At 38.9% G+C, this 24,935-nt stretch overlaps 1 protein-coding gene across 3 annotated transcripts in view; it reads left to right on the top strand.

Annotated features, from left to right (window-relative positions):
• Positions 1 to 23,173, top strand: part of ZNF385D (zinc finger protein 385D) — a 360,631-nt gene extending 337,458 nt beyond the window's left edge. For all 3 annotated transcript variants that reach the window (XM_030550947.1, XM_030550948.1, XM_030550946.1), the window contains 4 exons: positions 12,264 to 12,494; positions 15,096 to 15,274; positions 16,563 to 16,664; positions 20,654 to 23,173. In XM_030550947.1, coding sequence (XP_030406807.1) covers positions 12,264 to 12,494; positions 15,096 to 15,274; positions 16,563 to 16,664; positions 20,654 to 20,887 — 746 coding nt within the window. In that variant the 3' untranslated portion in view covers positions 20,888 to 23,173. The remainder of the gene's footprint in view (positions 1 to 12,263; positions 12,495 to 15,095; positions 15,275 to 16,562; positions 16,665 to 20,653) is intronic.
• Positions 23,174 to 24,935: the final 1,762 nt, after the last annotated feature.

Raw genomic sequence — 24,935 nt, 5'->3', positions numbered from 1 at the left:
AAACTGAAGGGACTGATGGCAAAAATGTAATACAGATTTTATTCAAAATTATGCACTGCTAATTGAAGAAACAGGCCATAACAGAAAACAGCTGAACTACAGAAGTCCAAAAAGCTCTTGCATGCAGTTATCTGTTTTCCTTTTCCTTAATCTCTTTCAAAACACTTTCAGTCATTGAACATTCAGTCATCTCTTTTCTGCTTGCTTCCTATTAACTCACCAGTAAGACATATCAACAGAGAACTTGGAGCTGAGACATCAGTAAGAAGAGGGTCAAATGGAATTATTGATTTCTTCATCCTTTGCTTCTGAGTCACAAACAACTGAGTACATCAAATTGATGTGGCTTGTCAGAAAACTGAATAGCAGGAGCTGGTCAAAATAGTGTAGTCAGCCCTCTTCCAATTAAACACCAAGGATGTCTCTGGTACATAGGTGCTGCCACATCCCCTGGCTTGAGGTGGTTTCCATCAAATACAGGGTTTACAGTTTTTATCAATGGCTCTCAGCACCTGCACTGTTCCTGCACCCCTGCTCTGGTATATGGTTTCCATGACCAGAAGAAGTTGAGAGCATTGGAAAGGCAATATGCTGGCTCTGGAAAAGACCAACAGTCCTTAAGTCTCTCAACAATGTTCCTTCCATCTGTCTAAGGAGTAGTGTTCAGGGGTTCCAACGAAAGCCACACCTTATTCACCTCAGGCTGAAGGATGGTAGTCTCGATGCAGGCCTCAACAAAGGGAAGAAAAAAGTGTAGGCATAATGGAGTTTTATTAGGGCTTCAGTGAAGTGGGGAGAATGCCCAGGGATTAAAAGTGAAGCCAGAAGAGTCACCTCAGTAGTGATCTTCACATACTGTGCTGGTTTGAATAGAAATAGTTCAGTTTTTGACATTCTACATTATGGCAGATTCAGTAGCCCCCATCATGTACAATATCGCTTTAATGTTTTTAAATATCGTATAAGTCAATTGTTGGTGATACTTAACTGAAAGAAGTATATGCCTAATTCTTCTCAGAAAAATGCCTAACTTCTCAGAAAAATTATTCTTTACCTGAAGAGTGAGTGCATTTGTCAAGGGGTGGTTAGACTGCATTCTTCACATGCAGGAAAGTGAGTGAATCGCTGCTTTAAGTGCAAAACGCATCTCAGTCCTAACTGTGAAACAGCAACTAGAGATGCTATAACATTTGTGAGATACCAGCAGTGGTGAGCTGGAGCCGGTTTGCACCGTTCACACGAACCGTTTTTTAAAATGTGAAGCAGTTTTAGAACCAGTTGTTAACCCGCTTCCCTCTGGCCGCCGGGGGCACTGCACTGCGGGAGCCATGTGGGCAGCCACCTGGCCCTGGGCACGAGCTCTGTTCCTGCTGCTGCTCCCCCGACCTCTGGCCTTGGGACTCCTGCTGCTGCCTGGTGGGTCCCCGGCTGCTCGCTGGGCCTGGGCTGTGTCCTGCTGTTCTGGCTACTCCAAGCCACTTTACCCATGAGTACTTGCCCCCTGCCCGCAGCCAGCCCCTGCCGCAGCCCCTACCCTGCCCACAGCCAGCCCCTGCCGCACCCCCTGCCGTGCCCTAGGGTGACCAGATTACATGAACAAAATATTGGGACACAAGTAGGGGGCAGAGCGCCACCAAAGCAAAAAAAAGAAAAGCCAAGTGGAGCGCCGCACACCCTGCCCTGCCCGCACCAGCCTCACACCCCCTGCCCGCAGCCAGTCCTTGCCACATCCCCTGTCCTGTCTCCAGCCAACCCCTGCCGCACCCCCCTGCCCAAAGTCAGCCAGCCGCACACTTCTCTGTCTTTAGCCAAGGCCATCCGCACACCCCTGTGGCCCTGCCCAAAGCCAGCCAGCCCCACATCGCTGTCTGCAGCCATCCCTGCACCTCTATGCACTGCCAGCAGCCAACCCCTACCTCCAGTCAGCCCCTGCCCTGCCTTCAGCCACCCCAAACCCCCGTCTCCAGCCAACCTGCACCCTCCTGTCTCCAGTCAGCTCTACACCCTATGCCTCCAGCTAGCCCTGCCCCACGCCCCTGTCTGCAGCCAGCCCCATATCCCTGGTGCCCTGCAGTTCCCAGGGAAGTAACCCTGAACACCTGCTTCAATGAGAGGGGAAGGGAGCAGCTGGGACCCACACATGTGCACACTCTAGGGAGACCAGACAGCGAGTGTGAAAAATCGGGACAGGGAGTGGTGGGTAATAGGAGCCTATATAAGAAAAAGACCCCAAAATCGGGACTGTCCTTATAAAATCAGGACATCTGGTCACCCTAGCACACCCCCAAGGAGTGGCGGGGACCCACACATGTGAAACGGAGCTCATTTCTAGTTTAGGCCCATCTTTTAAAAAAAGAACTTTAAGTAGGGTTAACATACAGTCGTATTTTCCCAGATGGCGATTTAACAACCAAAAAGCCTGACATGTCTGGGAAAATACAGATGTATAGTAACCCTATTGGTACAAAAAATACATACCATGGCACATCCCTTAAATCAGAGCTTTTTATAGGGAGCTGGTTAAGATTTTGGCAGCTCATCACTGCATACCAAGATACAGATCAGACTAATGAGGAGCTATGTCACCCCTACCCTGCACTCTGGGCTGTCCTTTACAATGTGTTGCTGCTCACAAACAGCCTTCAACACATGTCACTCCCAGCTATGTTTGTGTGTGTGTGCTGCAGCTAGCGAGCAACACCTGGGCTCTTAGCAGCTATAAAAACTACCACAGGGTGGCCCCCAATACACCACCAGTCCCAATCCCCCAGAAATGTATGTCCAGTACTGCCCTGCCCTCTCCTGGATAGTATGACTATATTAAGTCCATTATTCCATTAAGGGAATAATATGCACACAACTTGTTACCCCCAATGGGGTTACCCAGGCACTTCAACTTAAACACACTGCATTAGGTAAAACAAAAAATACATTTATTAACTACAAAGAGAGAGATTTCAAGTGAGTACAAGTAGTGAGGCATAAAAGTCATAAAGGGTTACAAGAAAAATAAAGATAAAATGCTTACTGATGCCTAACTTAACAAACTCTATTAGTTTCCAAGCAAAGTTTTCTCACCATATTCTGTCAGTAGTCTTACTGACCAAACTCCTCCAGAGTCCAATGACTGCTTCCTTTGTCTCTTCAGGTGCAGTAAAAGCAATAGGCAGGGAGAGAGGTGGGGGATCCTTTGTGGTGTTTGTCCCTCCATTTTATAGTTTCAGTCCCCATGTTGAAAAACATTTCCAGCCAAAGAAGGATAATTGCTGCTGGGTTTTTTTCACCTGTTTGAACTTTCTTTGTTTCCCTTCCTAATTGATTGACACTCTTTACGCTTAAATGCAAATTAAGCACAGCACATATTCCTTTGTTTAGGACAGTCCTGATTTCTGCCTGGACAGGGCTGTAGGGTTGAAACATGTTAATAACATCATACAGGGGAATCTTATAACTTCACATACAATGTTGCCACACAAGTTTTGCTAGGACAATATTGACTGGCAAATTGCGAGTTTTCAAACGATGCCTTACAAGGCATACTTTGTAGAAAGATTATTACAATAGTGTGCAGGGTGTGAACATGAGTGTATTTGGGGCCAAAATGTTCAAACTTGGGTGCAAAAATTACTCCTCTAAATCCATTTTTAGTCATAGGGACAAATGTCCTGATTTTCAGAGATGGTGATGATCACCCAGAGCTCCCAACAAGTTCGAACTGAAAGAAATGGGAGCTGCAGGGGTCAGCAACTTTGAAAACCGGGCTACTTATTGAAGGTCCTGATCCAGTGAAGCACATACTTAACTTTAAACATGTGAGTAGTTTCAGTGAAGTCACCCAAGTTTGAAAATGTTAGCTTGCATATGTTTGTGAGAAGGCAGTTTTGTTTTAATATACTTTTCTATTGCATTAAAAGATGCAAATAGTATCTCATAAATTACTATAACTATTAGAGAGAACACTAAGAGTGAGAATTTCAAAGCAACCAAGTTAGGTCCCGCTGAATTTCACTGGGGTCTGAGCAACAAATTCCCTTAGTCTCCTCTTGAAATCCTGGTCTCAAGCAGGAATGTAAGCACTGTAATACTTCTAGTTATTTTAATGCACTAAATTAATGAATATAGAATTATTTTAACTTAAAAATATTTTTATGTACAGTATATTGGGCCAAATCCTCAACCCACTGAAATCAATGGCAAAATTTCCACTGAAAAAGGACCTTGTTTGGGTTGTATATGAACATGTTAAATTGGATATTTAACATCCATGCCATCTGAGACTGGGGGAGAAAAAATAAGCTCATTAATAGTTATGATTTGTTTTAAACCAAAGAGCACCTTCCTCGGGGGGTCGGGGGGTGTACGTACAGTTTAAGAATGAAGAACTCTTAGGTTTAGTAGGAAGAATGATGGGTGAGACTCACATTCTCGGAGAGCGGGGGGAAAATGCACTAACTATAATTTCTGTGTCTTTAATCTAAAGAAAATTCATGAAGTGCTTATTTGGGATATAAAATTAATCCTGCTTACTTAAAAGGATCTTAATAACTCACTTGTGGTTTCTCACTTGAATTATGAGGTCTGTGCCTTATAGAATAAATTCATACTCACAGATGCTTTTTATGTATTCTCTGGTTTTGTTTTTATTATGAAAATAAATCTTTGATTTTTCCAGTGCTCAGGTCTTGTCTTTTAGAGATTTTTCTAAGTACTTACTCTATTACTATATTAAGATGAGACCATCAGTCCATTGTGAAACCTGAAGTGTTTCCTTTTCTTTGCTGCTGATGTCCTATTCCACACAATATTAGTAATCTCTTTCTATGCCAATGCCAAAGCCAAACAGTGACAGTTCCAATAATGAATATTTTCTGCAGGCATTGGTATGAAAATAGCACAGCACTGCAAGCCAGTGTCTCCAGAAACAATTCTTTCACGTTTGCACTTTGAATGAATTTCAGGCTTGATTTTAGGTTATATATTATTGAAATAGCTCTTAAAGAGTTGTCATAATACATTGTTAATAGATGCTGATTTGGTCTTCAAGCAATTGTCAATTAAAATGACTGACTGCTGGTGTTTAAAATCCTTTATACGTTTAAGGCAGCTCCCTTATTGAGGCAGCTCCCTTATTGCACCAATTTGCATGGAGAGAGCAGAAACTTAATATATTCAAAGATCTGAATATTGGTTAACTTGGAAGAATGGTGGGAAGGGGATTTTAGTTTCCTCTTTTTAAACTGACTTGACAAATTTTAATATGTTTGTACCTTAATCCTTTACAGACAATTCTAAAGTCTACATGAGTAAAGTTGTCTTTATAGCTTTAGACTTTGCATGACTTTTGACTGTTAACTGAAGTGTACTTTGAATAGCTTTCCCTTTTATTGGTTTTCACATTATTAAAAAAACAGTATATATGGAAAGTATGTGGTGATTAAAGGGCAACTTATTGAAAGGTGTATAAGGAAGATATATGGAGTGCACATTAGTGTTTGCTATCTGTCACATAACATGCTGGTGACATTTGGCTCATTTAGTTTGTGACAGAGCTATAGAGTCTTGCTTTGAAGAATATATATTAAAATGAACTCAAATAGAATAAGAGTTGACAGTATTTCCTTTTTCACTTCAAGCTAATTACATGGTGATATGCAGATCAAAAAACATATAGGAGGTCAGATATTCAGGCAGAGTTAAAACTAGGTATTTCACTATGAGGGTAGTGAAGCACTGGAATGGGTTACCTGAGGAGGTGGTAGAATCTCCATCCTTAGAGGTTTTTAAGGCCCAGCTTGACAAAGCCCTGGCTGGGATGATTTAGTAGGGAGTTAGTCCTGCTTTGAGCAGGGGGTTGAACTAGATGATTTTCTGAGGTCTCTTCCAACCCTAATCTTCTATGATTCTATGATAAGCTTTTTATCATCCATTCCCTCAAGCATTTCCCGTGCACAGAATATTCCTTAAGAAATGTTGTTCTATGTAAGTTTTTTGTTTTTTCTCCTACTATATGATGTATCTGATTTTTAAACCAATAAAAAGCATTGCTTAGTATTACTGTCTCACAGTTTTGGAATGAAGACACTAAAGTTTTAAAGTAGTGAGAAGCATTGATGAGAATAGTTTTTAATTAGAATAATTTTACTGCAGGTAGTATTCAATAGAAGGAAAGACAACATCAACACTTGAAGGATGAACAGGCTGGTAAATATTCATCACCTATATCTCCCACAGATACCACCAAAATACAGCATATATATATATATAAGTTCTAAGCACTCCTAAGAGTCAGGATGTAATACCATTCTCAAAAGAACTGCATCCTGTAACATGTCTTACCCAGCGAGGTCACCCACGTGAGTATCATTATTCAGTGGTGAAATTTAAAAAAAAATGGCAGCTCTCCTATCAGCCAAGTGTTAAGGCATGTAGCATAATACATTGTCCCGGTCATGGTCTAAGCAGAACATTTTTTCCCTAGATGAAATTGGGTCTAGGCATCAACTTAATGTGCTTAAGGAGAAGTAAAATCCTGTGTCGTAGGATATGACACCAGCACTAATATTTTTAAGCAAGTTACCAAGGCTATTTTGAAAGAAAACGATGTATTTTAGATACCCATGAATTTCCCAAGAAAAATACAAACAAGGTCTTTTTTGGATCTGTCCATAAAACTGTGCTCTTCTAGGTGCTCTTTTCCCATCCCAGAAAAGCAGTACCATAATATGTCACAGGTGTGTCGAATATCCACTTTACAAACCCAAGAAGTTTTTATATTGATTTTCTGGAAATAATAAAGACCGAGCATGTGTAGAGGAATATATATATATACACATCTCATATATTGAGGTCTCTGAGGCCAATAGCACCTGTTTTACCTGTGCAATAAGTTGCACCAAAAAAAGGTTATGAATGGAGAGGATTGTGACATGAGAAGTTGCATGCTTCATTTTCTCCTCCCTTTCCTCACTCTCATCCTTTTTCTTTTGAACAGCTCATTTCTTAGTTTTCCCATTTAATATAAGAGGAAAGTCACCCCTCCACTTCTCTCCCTGCTTGTTATCCTTTGGAATTGATGTGCACATTGCAGTGTCCTTGGTTAAAATATGAGTCTGCAGGACAGGGGAATGAGCAGACACACACAATTTTTCCAAAAAAAAAATCATAGTTACATTCAGAGCTATAATATTAAGGTTAATATTTTAAACACTTTAGAGTCAGAAAATGCAAAATGTAAGGGTCTAATCCTTACAACTGTGAAAACGGAGTATTGCTCACTGCCGGCCATAGGCCAATTTATGTCAATGTAACTATGCTCACTTAAAACAGAAATGAAAAAGCCTCCACTGGATAGTAAGGCTTTGCAGGATCTGTCTAAATTTATATTAATCTTAACATGTCACAATGCACACGTAAGACCTAATTTTGCTTCCTGATATATTTGTTCAGCTCCCATTTAATTAGAGCTGTGATTGTGTCACTGAGCACAAAATTGCACCCATTTTATATTAAAATTCACAAGTAACAGAATAATTAGTCCAACAAAATATGCCATATAAGCAATGTAAGTGAGATAAGGTGGCAACTAGAACCTTAACATTTGCATTTTTTGATATTTCAGCTTTTAAAAATGTAACCTTACTGTTACATGTATTGAGGATTGTTTAGTTAATTTCTCTATGTAAGAAGGAAAGGAATGGGATTGAGAACCTGATCTCAAGACTTTAGAAGTGAATGGGAGTCTTTCTGTCAACTTCATTGACATTCATGTATATGTGTATTGCCATAGTTGCATGATCAGCATTAAAATAGCAACTACTTCTACAGTATGTAGATACATATGTAGTGATAAACATAGTGAAATATGTATTTACCCTGTTCCATAATTCCTTAAATAGAGTAACATAGTAAAAAGTTGCAAAACACTTTTCTTTTTAAAAAAAAGTGCAATCCACTTTGATTTTTTAACTTGATCTGAAGACTAGACCTCAGTGAAGACTGACTACCTTAAAAGCTTCAACTTTTATAGTTGAGCCACTTTTTTCAGTTAACTTGGATGTGTGTGGAAACCTCCAAAACAAAACTAGCACCACAACAAACATGTTTACAGCAGAAAAAAGGTAAATTTTATCACCCTTTAATAGTACAAAAATGGGCAAATAGATTTTATTCAAACATTCCAAAAATATTCATCTTTACATTTGAAAACAGAGACTATAATGGAGGTCTCAGTGTAACCCTGTAAAAGCACTCTGTATCTATACAAAAGCAGAGATACTATGCTATGAGTAAGACTATATTTTAGATTTATTTCTGGCCTGACTGAAACCAGAGCCTGCTTCTGAAATTTTTACAGCCTACTGACTAGATCTAAGATGTTCAAATAACCTTTGAATACCCAGTTGGAATACGGTATACGTAAACAAAAACTTCACACCTTTTGGAGCTTACCCATAATTAACTAAATGTATGCAAAGAGCCAAACAGCTTATGTCATTGTCCCAAATATGGGATCGGCTCATGAAATGGAACTAAACATAATATGCAGTATGATATAATATACTGATGTGAGATTTCTAAAAACAGCTACAGCACTCGACCCAAGGTTTAAGAATCTAATGTACTGTCCAAAATCTGAGAAGGATGAGATGTGGAGCATGCTTTTAGAAGTCTTAAAAGAGCAACACTCTGATGCGGAAACTACAGAACCCAAACCACCAAAAAAGAAAATCAACTTTCTGTGGGTAGCATCTGTCTCAGATGATGAAAATCAACATGCGTCAGTCCACATTGCTTTGGATCATTATCAGGCAAAACCCATCATCAGCATGGACACGTGTCCTCTGGAATGGTAGTTGAAGCATGAAGGGATATATGACTCTTTAGTGCATCTGGCACATAAATATTTTGCAATGCCAGTACAACAGTGCCATGTGAATGCCTGTTCTCACTTTCAGGTGACATTGTAGACAAGAAAAAGGCAGCATTATTTCTTGCAAATTGTAACCAACCTTGTTTCTCTGAGTGATTGGCTGGCCAAGAAGTAGGACTGAGTGGACTTGTAGGCTCTAAAGTTTTACATTGTTTTATTTTTAATGCAGTTTTTTTGTACATAATTCTACATTTGTAAGTTAAACTTTCATGATAAAGAGATTGCATTACGGGACTTGTATTAGGTGAATTGAAAAAAACTTTTTGTTTTTTACAGTGCAAATATTTGTAATAAAAAATAAAGTGAGCAGTGTACACTTTGTGTTCTGGGTTGTAACTGAAATTAATGTATTTGAAAATGTAGTAAACATCCAAAAATATTTAAAATAAATAGTATTCTATTGTTGTTTAACAGCACAATTAATTTGTGGTACTTAGCATTTTAAAGTCTTACTTCTAATATGAAGTACAGTTTGAAAACATTAAGCCACATCAACAATGAATTAAAGAAGTAGAAGAAGGTAAGAAGAAAGGAGAAAGCCTTAAGACAAGAGGAGGCTATTTACTGTATCCATTTCCTGTGCCTTCTCTGGAACTACAAGAGTGACTGCTGTCATTATACTGTATGTTTATATTGCCTGCCTCTAAAGGCAACTTTTTGTTTCAACTCTAGTGTTGTTAAATTTGATTGTCTCCTTGCGTGGACAGGTGACTTACACTTTAATCATGCTGAAACTATAAGAATAAAAATCCAAAAAGGAGAAAGAGAAGATTAATAAATTCATAGAGATTACTGATGAAAAGGACCATCTAGTCCACTACATTGCTAATACAGAAGCGTCCCCTACCATATATCTTTGTTCAGTCTAATTTTAAAAATCCCGAGAGACAATGCCTGTACTCTGTCCTTTGCAACACTAACCCCCTGGCTCAATGTCCTTACTGAGGACATTTTCTTGATGTGTAGTCTGTTTCATTCCATGACACATGTTAATACATCCTCCAGGGGTGAAAGTAACATAAAAGTCTTACCGGTATGGGGGCCCGCTCTGGGCCCCCAGAAGGGGCATGGCTTTGGGTGGAAAGGGCAGGGTTGGTGGTCAGCCTCCCCTAGCCAGCCCTTCCGCACTGGCCATTCCATGCCACCCGGGGCTCTTGTGGTGATTTAAAGGGCTTGGGGCTCTTGTCGCTGCTGCAGTAGTTGCAGCAGTGGCCGGGAGCCCCAGGCCCTTTTAAATCATCGGGCCCCGGGACAGCTGCCCCTTTTTCCTCACCCCCCCACCAGCAGCCCTCAGAGGGGCAAAAGGGGCAGAAACATTAGCACTTTAGTGTCGTCTGTGTACGGGCCTGTACCGGCGGCCACTTGTTACCAGTATGCCTTACTGGCCCACTTTCACCTCTGACACCCTCAAACATTCCTCCCTTGTGTTTGTGTTTCTGTACTCATACAGAGTACAAATACTCATTGACCATTATCATTCAATTAGTTTTTGTGTTGCCAAGGTTTTTTTTTTCGTTTTCTCATAAATCAGTCTCTTTACTCCCATAATCATATATATTTTTTGCTCTTCTTTAAATTCACTATAATTTGTTGATGCATTTCAGGTGTGTGAGGGACCCTAAACTAAACACAGTATTTTAAGCACAGTTGCACCATGGACATATCTGGCCAGATTCTGCTGTCCTTACTCATGCTGGGTAGTACCTTTTTTCCAGGAGTAGTCTCAATGAAGTCAAAAGGGCTTCTAATGGAGGAAGGAGCTACCTAAAATGAGTAAATGAGTAAATCTAAGTCTGACTATTGGGCTCCAATTCAGCAACCACTCCTCTTCAGGAAAGCACTTAGGCACAAACTTAATTTTAAGCATACATTTGAGTTCTACTGACGTTAAGCACATGCTGATGTGTTTTTCTGATTCAAGGCCATGGAGAGGAACTAACCTTTCCCTGTTCCATGATCTGTTATGCAATTTACAAATGGCATTGCCTTGTTTTGCCACCATATTTTACTTAAATGTCATTTCTTATTTATGGTCCAGCTTGATCCTTAGGCTTTATATATTATAATAACAAGTTTGTTACCAAAGTTATACAGTATTTCATGGCTAGGATGTAACTGGAGGGCTTTTTTCATAGCTACAGTAGGATGTAATTGGGTTATATTTTAAAACTGTAAAATCACAGTCACAAAGTAACTATTTCAGAATGTAAATAAAAAATCCCACCTTTTACAGTATTTTAACCCTTAGGACTGCAAATGGACTAAAGTAAACTCTGTTCTGATTGGCTGGGCTATCTCTAATGTCACAATTCATTTGCTATAATAATTTGTAAATCAAAGTCTAGGTTTTTTAAACATTATCTGCCACCTTTTACTCCTGTAATTGTTTCAATAACACTCAATCTTATTGTAAAAAATAAATATATAGGAGGTTGTATGGACTTATTTGTATATGATTTTAATAAATAAATTTTCTTGTGATATTCTCCAAAAATATACAAGTAAAGGAAAAATATAAATCCACACATCTCTGCATTCTGATGCCATCACAAAATACTATAATTGAGTTTTATTTCATTATTATAATGATGTCTACAGAATATATGTTGATTGTATCTTTAATTTTGTTTACTGTATTTGTAATTTAGGGAAAGGAGTCTCTAGGTGAGCATAGGTGCTTCTTTATATGGGAAATTTCTAAATAATTAAAAATATGTGTCACGTTGTATATAATAGTTATACACACATTTTTTCTAAACAAATTGAGTGTGTTTCTACAGCTCTATGAAAAATATAAAGCCCTGTAAGTAATGACTGTTATTTGGCTAATATCAAGAGTAATATCAATTTAAGGTTTTGTCTTTATCTGACTCATTTCAGAACCACACATTTTTTAAAATAGTACAGAATATTAAAAGATTAAAAAAATCAGATAATACATACCAGTTATGGCACTTTATTGAACTCAAAGGACTTGTACAAATATTAATTACCTAATTTACTAATAAATGATAGGACCTCTTTTAAGGGTTTATCCTGCATTTGTAAAGGAATGGCGTCAATGATGTAATATGCCTTTTCAGTTTAAGAAATTTGTATGTCATAAGTGTTTGTATTATACAGGGGGACAGTGTGTGTGGTATTTCAATATAGCACTGTATTTTGCAAATGTATTCTAGTAATAAGAAAAAAGTCAAATTCAGTTGATGATTATCAATAGTCAAAGTTTTGCTGAAATATTACATGTCTCTTTGTAGCTGCAGTATTAACATGCCCAATGAAAAAGGTCAGTACATTTATTTTGTTTCCATCTCCTTCTTATTGTTGACTGCAGACCTTACCATTGGGACACCAGCAATATCAACAACAACAGTGGAAATTCGAAAAAGCAGTGTTATGACAACTGAAATCACCTCTAAAGTGGAAAAAATCCCCACAACAGCCACTAGCAGCAACACATGCCCTTCCGTGGAGACCGAGGAAGAAAAGGCAAAAAGACTCCTTTACTGTTCACTATGCAAGGTTGCTGTCAACTCCACCTCACAGCTGGAGGCGCACAACAGTGGTGAGATGTAGCAATTTCTTTTCTGTCTCAAGAGCTCTGCAATTATCTTCCTCTGAATAGATTAGATCTCTTGCAGCAGGGGACAAAGAGGTGGCAGAAAACTGGCAATTACATGGAATTCATTAACTATTAAAGTATAAAAATGACAAGCAAGGAGTGTTTCATAAGGGGAAAAAAGGAAGTCTAGTGCCTGAAAGTTACCAGTTTTCTTAAATTTCACTTTTCGTTGCTTCCAAACATTATGGTGCTAAGTAACAGCTTATACTCTCTTACTCTGACTGCCAGAAGCTGAAACTGGATGACAGGGCATGGATCACTTGATAATTGCCCTGTTCTCTTCATTCCCTCTGAAGCATCTAGCATTGCCACTGTCAGAAGACAGGATACTGGGCTAGCTGGACCATTGGTCTGATCCAATATGACTGCTCTTACCTTTGGTGCTCAGAATTTGCACACTTTCATTTATGTCAAACAGCAAAGAGCAGGGCTGGCTTTAGGCCGATTCCCATGAATCAGGCCCCGTGCCTAAGAGGGTCACACAAAGTCCGAAAGAGGGGCCCCACAAGGTAAGGCTCCGGAAGACAACTGCTGCTGAGGAAGGACTCTCTGCGAAGTGCTGCCGGAAACAGCAGCAACCAACTGAGCTGCCGCCGAATTGCTGCCACTATCGTCGGCAGCAGCTCAATCGCTGCTGCTGTCTTCGGCAGCATTTCGGCAGCAGCTCTTTTGAATCAGACCCCTCACGTCCTAAAGCCGGCCCTGGCAAAAAGAATAGTTTGGTATAAAATATAACAAATTATTCTGAAATAGAGGGCATCAGCCAGTCAAAATGCAAAGATCAGAGATCAAATTTCTTGCTGAACAATAATTTTTGGTAACCATACAGAATAAAAAATATAATCCCTGCACTAATTGGCTGATGATGGCTACTGCTTGGCAACTAGTGACTGTCTTTTCCCTAGATGTAACACTTTCTTGCCACTAGTGTTAGTAGTGTTGGAGAGCCTTGGTGTAGACAGGCCATCATCTGTTGGCAGCATATTAAACGCCATTTTGATTCAACTTGTTGTGAGCAGGGTTAAGAATTCTGGTGTCAGTAGCCAGCATCTGGTCTATAATAGAACTCCTAACGTTGCTAGCACCAGTGGGACATTTTGAAAACATTCCCTAATGTAAACAAGGCTGGAAAAACAAGACCTTAGGAGATAGCCAAGAATAGACTTGAAGAAGAGAGAGAAAGCTGAACTTAAAGCCTGAAACATGACATAGTGATAGAGATTACTCAGTGTTGACCTATGAGTTTATCTAACGTCTCATGAGTGATCTTAAGCTTGCTGTAAGTAGAATGACATTGTAGGGGTATAGTATTGACCGGCGTGTATTTCATACTAATTTGGAAGACACAGGTGGGCAAGTAGGTAAACATAGGTAATGGGGTTATTAGGCTAAAGGCCTTATTGTATTAGCGTGAGACTCTGTGGGATTAGTTAGGGTAAAGACTGGGTTTTAGCTGAAATATTATAGGCCTAAAACGATGAAAGGTCTTAAATTGAAATCCAAAAGAGATAACCTTGGCTTGGTGTAATGTTCATTTAAACTGAGAAGAACATGCTAATTTATTGTTTCTGATGGTGACAAGAAGTTTGAGTAGTTTTAAATATTATGGGCCAGATCTTTAACTAGTTTAATTTGGTATATCTCCATTGAAATCAATGTAGTCATATCAATTCAACATCAGATCAAGATCCAGCCTTGTGTGTTTATCGCAATAGAAAGTCAAAAAGTCTTGAAAATTTAGGTTACTACTCTGCTAAAGTATATGTGTGCGTGTATTAATTTTGAATAAAGATTGTAACACCATTATTCACATTAAATCGTGAGTGGCCACATTAAAATCAACTCTATATGGTATTATTTAACATGAGTAAAGATATAACAATCAGACCCTTTATTATTGATTTTTGTCCTTTTTTTTTTTTTGGTTAGTAACAAATGTGAGCAATGTCCATATTTCTCTTGTGTTTTGGTTTCTGTCACGGGCCCTTAAGATCGTTAGATTGCTGCCTGGAGCTTGTGCTCTGTCTGAGTTATTTATTTTTTTGGAAGCTCCAGGATTTGGGAACTGATTATTTAATTGCAGATTCAAGTTTCTGGTACATAAAAAGTGCTGTTTATCATTCTCATCACAGAAGCCTACAAATCACTTACAACAACATCTTTAATAGCCAAATCTCTCTTCCTTTTCAACTACAGTTCATGTCTTATTAGCAGCAGGTGTTAATGAAAGAAGTCACACCTATTTAACTTCACCTCAGGACATCCTGAGCATGCCGTTACTTACTGGTGGTGGCTGCTTATTCCTGTTTTGTTGCCTAGATAGGTGCATTTAATAATTAAATTCCAGGTAATTATATATTAAATGTGAAATATTGTTACTCTATTATCCTACTGATATAGGCAATGTGGACATGTTTCAAAGATAACACATCGGACAAAACAGAGATTTTATAGATAGATTAGATAATATGTATATAAAAGTTGAAATAATAAAATGCAGTTAACTTGCCCAAAATATCTCTTTCCTATTTGGAATCTCTCCAGGGACTAAGCACAAAACCATGTTGGAAGCTCGGAATGGAAGTGGAACTATTAAAGCCTTTCCTCGGACAGGCGTCAAAGGCAAGGGACCTGTTAATAAAGGAAACACAGGCCTACAAAACAAAACATTTCACTGTGAAATTTGCGATGTGCACGTAAACTCTGAGACACAACTTAAACAGGTACTTAACCAGCTTGAACAACACTGAATCCTTGGCTCTGCCTTGTTTTCGTAAGGGTGAAGTACCTGCGCATTTAGCATGTCAGTGTGATGAGAATTCACATCCAAATGGAGCTTGCTGCTTTTGCCCTTTGTACTTGGGCTTGTGCTCTGTCTGTCTGTTTTCAGTATGATTTTCCATCAGATAAAGTACAATTCCTCAAAAAATACTGATTATATATTTTAAAACTGTTATAGAATCTTTCTCTAAACTACAGTGTTACAAGTGTCCTTAGACTACCATTATTGTCATGGCTTAATGAACCCTGTCATTTGGTGTTGTGTGATATTTGTATTCACGAGGATGTAGGTGTGTGTGGAGAGAGTCTTTTTATAGAACGTTGAAAAACCTCCTTAGCAGTGTGGGTTGTTTTTATCAGTGTTCCTCTGCAGCCAATAAGCCTCACCTCTAAATTGCAACTACACTAAGTTGGAGTCAATCATTCTCTCTCAGATGAACAAAGCCATTGTTCTGGAAAACACTTAGTTACTTTATGTGCCTTTTGGAATTGAAAACTTGTTAAGAAAAGTATGGAGATAAATACTTTGATGGACTACATTTGTACCTGTCATGCTTTCAGGAGAAAAAAAGGTTCCTTTCCTTGTTTATCTTACTTGCTATAATTCTTTTCAGAAAAAAAAATCTAGAAAAAAGCCAATTCTTAGCATCTAATGCACCATAAAATCTGTACAGGAAATTACAGTACATTCTAATAGTTTTTATGTATAGGCTCTGCACTGATATGGTTTTATTTTTAATTGACTGCCACTCAGCATTCTGTATGGCAGTCTTTCAGGTGAAATCTTGAAAGCTCCTGTCTGTCCTACATGGACGTTAAAAGTCTCATAGCACTTTGTTTTTCGGTAGGAGATGTTCCTTGGTTCTCCCCTCTCTGCTGTGCAGCACTTGGTGGGATTTTTCTAAAGGCCTAACTTTGCTCCCATTAAGTAAGCAGTTCTAAAACTCCCATTTGACTTCAATCGGAGCAGAGTAAGGCCAGGGCTGAGCATTTTGGAAAATGTCGCCCAAATACATGAAGCACTAAAAGCTCCTTCAAGTTGAAATACATCTAAATGGTTATTAATTATTGCTTTATTTTATTTTAATTTAGTCAAATTAATGCTATTGTGGAGAGCAATAGTCTTCAGGACTGGAGTATGCCTGTCGAAAGGCAGGAGTTGAAGTGAACTATTAATAATGTGATACTGATTGAAAGAAGGTAATTTTTGTAATATCCCTTTTTTAACAGCACATAAGTAGTAGAAGGCACAAAGATCGAGCTGCTGGGAAACCCCCTAAACCTAAATATAGTCCTTACAACAAACTCCAAAAGGGAGCACATCCACTTGGGGTAAGCAAATGATTTTCTCTTCCATGATGTCCTACTGAGAAAGATTTTCAGAAAACATCACTGGGAAAAATATCCAAAAGTTGAAAGACAGAGTGGGCTCCAGAGTGTGTGCATGCTGCAGGATATAGCACAGAATTTAGACTTGATCACATTCCTAAATCCGTTGCTTACATCCCTTGGGGCAGCTCAAATGCATCCTAAAAGTGAGGAATGTCAGTTCTTAGTAGTAGATGGAGATGGGAAGTAGGAAGTGATAGCTCACTGTACAACTGAAGACAATTGAAATCTTTCTATTAACTTCAATGCGCATTGGATTAAGTCCCATAAGCGCCCTTTTGGGAGTGGTACTGTAGATGATCTCAGAACAGGGTTCCATTATAAAGGTTATTAGAAAGAAAGACAATCCAAAGGGGTAGAAAGATAGTTCCCCAGAATGATAAGGGCTATAAAGATCCTATCTACACCTTCCACAGTGAATGCCCAAGAAGTTAATGCTCAGATTGCTGGACAGGATCCACCATAAAACACACATCATTTTTATTTTATTTTAATTTAATTTGTATTTATTAAAATTACCTAGATAAAATTAAACATAGTAAAAAATCTATTGTTTTATCTTGTGCCATTTCAAGCCAGGGCTGGTCACATTCCCTCCCACGGAAGAAACTGTGTCACGCCCAGATCTTGTTAACTTCAAAGACTTGGGCCAAAGGAAAAATAATGTATATTTGCATTTAATAAAACACTTCTAGTGTCTTGCATTAGTAATAATACTCTAGGTCCCTGGGATAGTGGAGTGTAACATAGCATCCATCTATCAGATGATCTACCTGCGAATTCTTCACATAGCATTGCTAATGCAATACAGTTTTTCACTGAGATTCATTATTCTAGTATTTGATGCAGGCTCTTAACAAATCCCTGGTGCTGTACGTACCAGTCACTTGTTCGTGAGCTGAAGTGTACAAGGATCAGGGCTCTGTTGTACTAGATGCTGTACAGTTGAGTAACAAAGAACACAGTCCCACCCCAAGAGCTCACAATCTACATGCCAGACAGGAGCCAATAGCTGGATGTAAGAGGCAAATGAACTGGGATGGGAGGATGAGGTAGTAGTTAACAAGCACAAGTTAGCAGAGAAGCAGAAGTGCTATAACTTACTCAGGATAAGGTTAAAAGAGGGTTTTTTTTGAGAGGTGGCGGGCTGTTTTGGTTTTGTTTTCCTTCTGCAAAATAACCTGGACAATGCTGTTATTTGGAATTCAAATAGGATAGACAAAAAGCCAAAAATACATTGATCTTCCTTTGATTATAAATGTCTTTGGTAAGTTCTAAAGATGATTAACTCTCTTTTCTCAACGTTTTAGTTTTTCGAGTCATTTAGTTGCTCTTCCTCATTTTATGCACCTGTAAAATGGGACCAATAATACTTAGCTATTTCACAGGGATGCCCTGAATGTTAATTAGTATTTGTAGAGTACTTTGAAAATGTATAGTGCTATATACTGTATGCACTAAGCATTACTATTATTTAATCTCTCTTGGAAATAAAACCATGAGCACTTCAACAAATGAATTGAGACCAATAATACTTAGCTATTTCACAGGGATGCCCTGAATGTTAATTAGTATTTGTAGAGTACTTTGAAAATGTATAGTGCTATATACTGTATGCACTAAGCATTACTATTATTTAATCTCTCTTGGAAATAAAACCGTGAGCACTTCAACAAATGAATTGAAAGCCTATATAGTTTCAATAGAATACTAGCTCTTAAACTTTTCAAAGAATCAGAGCACCATGCTGCACTTTCTACATCAACAGTATCCTAAGGGGATTTTTTCCTCCTTTCCCAGTGGCAGAAATACACCAGAGTCACTAATAGCTTTGCTACGTTCATGGGATCGTAGAATTTAGAGATAGGGGAAAGACCTAATACAGTTCTGTAACTCATCTTGTTCAACATTCTACCAATGTAGTATTGTTCCCTAATGTATATTTTTCTAATGCTTGCCCAGTGTAGTTTTAAATGTCTCATAGAAAGGGGCTTCACCACTTCCCTTGAGATATTATTACACAGTTTAATAGGTCTTACTGTTAGGAAGTTCCAGACTACATTGGGACTCACTCTGTCCCTTTCCAAACTGATCGGTCCTGCACATAAAAAGCTAACATGACAAAAATTCCAAGTTGCTGTGATTCATTTCTCGCTTTTCAAATCCATTTTATTATATAATAAAAAAGCTCCCATATCAACATGATTTTTCTGATTAATTTATTCTACATAAAGATTTTTTTTCAAACCCTATTTAAATATAAATAGAAAATGAGGAAAAATAAAGTCATAGAAAGGGAAGTAGAGAGCTTGCACCATGACCTGCTAAAGGGTGTGACATTGGTTGTTTCAATGACCATAAAGAAGATCTGGGGGTAGATTTTCATAGGCACAAGGGGGGAGTTAAGTGTCCAACACCCAAAACATCTCAATGGGGTTAGGTGCCTAACTTCCCTTTGTGCCTTTGAAAATTTCCCCAAAAATTCTTCAGCAAACTTGAAGTCAGCAGGCAAGGCAGCAGATCCAAGACCTGTGAGCTGATAACTGGTAGATAAAAACTGAACTTTTGGATCGTGGATAACGTTGATGAACTACACAGATGAAATTCACTGTTGATTTATGGGGCAATCCTCCTGAGTCCAAGAGGCCAAGCTGGGGCAGTGTGGTGTTATCTGAACACACACACGCGCACACACACGGTCTATTGGCTGGGGTGAAATTGGCCCTAGTAAGTGAGAAATGTCCATATTTATTCCGTGATGTACAACTTACTGAGAGAGAGAGTTGCAGCCCAGGGACACAAGGCCTGATCCAAAGTCGACTGAAATCAACAGGAGTCTTCCACTGGCTTTGGAGGTGGCCCATATTCTCATCTCGGGTTGTAGCCTCTCATATTGGGATAGTTTATGCACATATCAAACGTCAGTGCTAATACACTAAAATGAGGTCTACCTCGAAGTGTATTTTTAATTATACTCGGATATAGTTAAGCATTTTGTACACATTGTGTATGTTTGAAAGCTGTAAATGGAGAGTTTCATGGAGCAGATGCTTTAAAAGCAGGTTAAAGAAAAAGCTGCAGTGCTTAGCTACAGTACTACATCACAGCTCACTGAATAGTGATCGCATAAAGATGTACATCAAAAATGAATGTTCAAAACCAAGTTTTTAAGATACCTGTCAATTTTCATTGTCTCCATAACTGTGAACAGCATCTCAGTGAGAAATGCTATTTTACTAATTCCTCCCAGCAGGAGAGCCAGTCAGATAATGTAGAATAGGGAAAAGGGAATGCATCTCCCATTTGAATGCATGACAAATCAGGAGACGTTCACAGATGTTGTTAGGTAAAATCTTTTTATGTTTTTCAGGAGCAGGTGTTAATAAACTGTGGTTCACTGAGTATCTGTTTTTTTTAATGGAACTTACTTAGCAACAATAAAGTACCTGCTTTGTAATACATTCAAATGGGATGTGTTTTCACTTAGTTCTAGTCTGCAACATCACACTATCCAGATGGCTGCTTCCTCACTGATTGTCAGTTCTTTTTTATTCAATTTTTCCAGGGCAACTGCAACTCCCCTTAAATTTTGGGCAAGCTGAGTTTGCTCAGCCCGTCAGGACTCACTAAAATGTTGATTTGAAATTATGTATCAAATTATAGGTTTCCACATTAAGATGTGAAACCAGAACCAAAATAATATTGGGTTTCAGTAGCCTCTACCAAAACAACATGGACATACTCCTTCCTAATAGGAGTGTGTGATATAGCAGCTCTTTTGTTACACAGATGCAGCTCACTTTTAGTGCCAGAAACTAAAACCACTCCTCTCTATCTATATTTTTCATATATAATCTAAGAAGAGTAACCTATCACATGGCTAATATGAACAAATTCTGCTTTCTCTGTTTCTTTCTTTCTTTTCCTCACAGGTAAAATTAGTATTTTCAAAGGAACCTTCAAAGCCAATGGCTCCACGAATCTTACCAAACCCACTAGCAGCTGCAGCAGCAGCTGCTGCTGTGGCTGTGAATTCCCCTTTCAGTCTTCGAACAGCCCCAGCAGCTACCCTATTCCAGACTACAGCACTTCCTCCAGCACTCCTACGACCAGCTCCTGGGCCTATACGGACCACCCATACTCCTGTGCTGTTTGCTCCTTACTGAACTCCAAACAGGAATCAATTGTACTGCAATAATTTTTCAAAACAAAAACAAACAAAAAGAAGCAAATCAAGAACATGGAACTATGCAGTGTTTATTTATAGTTTAAAGTATATATGAAGAGCCAGGACTTTTGATAGAGAATTGATCAAATTCTAAAAGAGGGAAGGGGGCAGTATTTTCTCCAGATGAGAACATCCCTCTTGAATATTGACTGTTTTAGAAGTGATCTCCAGCATTGACTCACAGTGATATACAGAACTTGTGAAGCCTTTTTGACTATGCTTTTTGGCACATATTTCCCCTGAAATGTCTTTCCTGCTTTATGAAACAACTTACAAATTTGTCTAAAGGGCATTAACTGGTTCCAATGTACATAAAATACTCTATTCTGTAGATTAAAAGAAGAAGAAGAAAAAAGAAACACTGTGAATAGTAGTACCCTTACTGATCCTCCTGCCAAATGAGCAGTTACTGGGTATTTTTCTGAACAAAAGTAGCTACAATAGATGTCTTGTACAACAATAGTATTGTGTCTCTATCTATGCCACTAGGTTTATAACTGAGTTGCAAAAGGTAAAATGAACAAATTATCTCACTTTGTTAAATAAGCAAAATGACAATGATAATGTGGTGTTTCTAGTTAGAAAACTTTCCTTTCCTCTTCTCACCTAATAGAAAAAGTTAAAGTACAGAGACATACAGTAGATCTATGGTTAAGACAAAATAAGAGATAAAGAACATTTAGTGCAAAAATTCCATATGCTGTACACTAAATAGGCACATTTCTATCTAAATGAAAAATATGTGTACAGTGTATGTATCCGAAAGAGCTAATACTTACAGGATGGAACTAACATGAAAGGCATAAAGGTGGACAGCAAAAATATTCCGTTTTCATGAGTCACAGAGAAGTATAACTTCATTAGTGGTAAAACAAAGTGATGTCAAGAGTGGGTTATTCATGGTCATACCTAGCATATAAAAACCAACTGTGAAAAACTGGCCCCTTTGAGAACAGGAGATTTGCCACTGACTTCAGAGGAGCCCAAGACTAGGACATATTCTTTTTATATCATACCAGTGGGACTGTCTGTATTAAGTAGAGGTCAACACTTGTTTGTTATAGGTATAGTAATAGAAATAAATATGTTCTATTATTTTATTTCCTACTCATGTGATATACACACATATATATAATCTAAGCAGCAACACACAATATACATATTATGAAATAATTGCACATCATGGGTCTGAAGCAAATACCATCTTTAGGATCCTAGTGGACTCTACATTCTGTATCTGATCTTTGCTTCTTTGCAAGGGTTTAAAGCCTTATATATTCACTATGAGGCTTAAAGGCGTTGATAGTGTCCCTATAAAATAGGATTCATCAGGGGTATATATAGATATATTGTATATATGTTAGAGTAAGAAAAATAACTTATAAACAGAAAATCTACTATATAAAGTAATTATATTACCATTCAGTTTCATATGTGGATCATTAAATAGTAACAAACAGCAGAGAAGAAAATTCGGCATGTCTTGAATCTCTGATATGTGGTGCCTGCTTTTCCCCGTAGGGATCTGAAAAATATCTGTTAAAATTATGGAGTGGACTGCTGAGTCTGATGCAGTCACTCTGACGTGTAGCTCAGTGAAAATCCTACCGTACTTTTAAGACAAAGAAAAAAATTGAAACCATAATTTAAGTTCAGAGGTGTGTGTGTGGGGGGGGGTTTAAAAGATTTTATAACAATGCTTTTAATATAAAATAGTGGCCATGGGGTCGCTACCTAAAAGTGCTTGGGGTTAACATAAGCAGTTTGGGAGATGTACAAGATGGGAATATGCAGCACCCTGGACTTTCAGTTTATTAGTGGGCCTTCCATACACATTTTTAAAGCTTATCTGAATATAATTTTTTTTTTACAAAAATAAATAAGAGCGAGAAAGAAAAGGTGTTCCCTGGATGGCTGTGTCCAAAGAATTCCAAAGAGATGTGTTTATTTCTCTGTAAGGATAAATTAAAATAAGCTGTGTATTAATCATGTCTATTATTTGGTCCAGGTTATCTGCAAAAGTTTGTGCCTTGAAATCAAGTTGGTTGATAGTAATCACCTTAATCAGATACAGGACACAAACTACATACTGTGGTGATTTCAGGATTACTTACTTACATGAATTTCTTTGGCCCAAGATATTCATAAATAGGAGAGAAGGATCAGAGGGGTAGCTGTCTTAGTCTGGATCTGTAAAAGCAGCAAAGAATCCTGTGGCACCTTATAGACTAACAGACGTTTTGGAGCTTTCGTGAGTGAATACCCGCTTCGTCGGATGCATGTAGTGGAAATTTCCAGGGGCAGGTATATATATGCAAGCAAGAAGCAAGCTAGAGATAACGAGGTTAGTTCAATCAGGGAGGATGAGGTCCTGTTCTAGCAGTTGAGGTGTGAAAACCAAGGGAGAAGAAAGTGGTTTTGCAGCTGGCAAGCCATTCACAATCTTTGTTTAATCTTGAGCTGACGGTGTCAAATTTGCAGATGAACTGAAGCTCAGCAGTTTCTCTTTGAAGTCTGGTCCTGAAGTTTTTTTGCTGCAGAATGGCCACCTTAAGGTCTGCTATAGTGTGGCCAGGGAGGTTGAAGTGTTCTCCTACAGGTTTTTGTATATTGCCATTCCTAATATCTGATTTGTGTCAATTTATCCTTTTCTGTAGAGACTGTCCAGTTTGGCTGATGTACATAGCAGAGGGGCATTGCTGGCAAATGATGGCATATATTACATTGGTGGATGTGCAGGTGAATGAACCGGTGATGGTGTGGTTGATCTGGTTAGGTCCTGTGATGGTGTCGCTGGTGTAGATATGTGGGCAGAGTTGGCATGGAGCTTTGTTGCATGGATTGGTTCTTGAGTTAGACTTACTATGGTGCGGTATGCAGTTACCGGTGAGAATATGCTTCAGGTTGGCAGGTTGTCTGTGTGCGAGGACTGGCCTGCCACCCACAGCCTGTGAAAGTGTGGGATCATTGTCCAGGATGGGTTGTAGATCCCTGATAATGCACTGGAGGGGTTTTTAGCTGGGGACTATCTGTGATGGCCAGTGGAGTCCTGTTGGTTTCTTTCTTGTCTGTGATGGCCAGTGGAGTCCTGTTGGTTTCTTTCTTGGGTTTGTCTTGCAGTAGGAGGCTTCTGGGTACATGTCTGGCTCTGTTGATCTGTTTCCTTATTTTCTCGTGCGGGTATTTTAGTTTTGAGAATGCTTGGTGGAGATTTTGTAAGTGTTGGTCTCCGACTCAAAGAATACTTTCAGAACAACACTGAACAGCGCACTGATACACAGTTACCCTCCCACTAACAGCACAAGAAGAAGAACTCCACATGGGCTCCTCCTGAGGGTCGAAATGACAGTCTGGACCTATACATTGAATGCTTCCGCCGACGTGCACAGGCAGAAATTGTGGAAAAACAACATCGCTGGTCTCATAACCTAAGTCGTGCATAACGCAATGCCATCCACAGCCTCAGAAACCACCCTGACATTATAATCAAAGGAGCTGATAAAGGAGGTGCTGTTGTCATCATGAACAGGTCTGACTACCAAAAGGAGGCTGCCAGAAACTCTCCAATACCAAATTCTACAGGCCACTTCCCTCAGATTCCACTGAGGAATACACTAAGAAACTGCACCATCTACTCAGGACATTCCCTACACTAACACTGGAACAAATCAACATACCCTTAGAGCCCTACCAGGGTTATTCTATCTACTACCTAAGATCCACAAACCTGGAAATCCTGGACGCCCCATCATCTTGGGCATTGGCACTCTCACTGAAGAACTGTCTGGATATGTGGATTCTCTACTCAGACCCTATGCCAGCTATCTCCGTGACACCACTGATTTCTTGAGGAAACTACAATGCATTGATGACCTTCCAGAAAACACCATCCTAGCCACCATGGATGTAGAGGCTCTCTACACAAACATCCCACACACATATGGAATACAAGCTGTCGGGAACAGTATCCCTGATGATGCCACAGC

The sequence above is a fragment of the Gopherus evgoodei genome, chromosome 2 (genome assembly GCF_007399415.2).
Source record: "Gopherus evgoodei ecotype Sinaloan lineage chromosome 2, rGopEvg1_v1.p, whole genome shotgun sequence".
NCBI classification, from domain to species: domain Eukaryota; kingdom Metazoa; phylum Chordata; order Testudines; family Testudinidae; genus Gopherus; species Gopherus evgoodei.
Note: the sequence above shows the minus strand (reverse complement) of the source record. Positions and strands in the feature narration are given on the sequence as shown.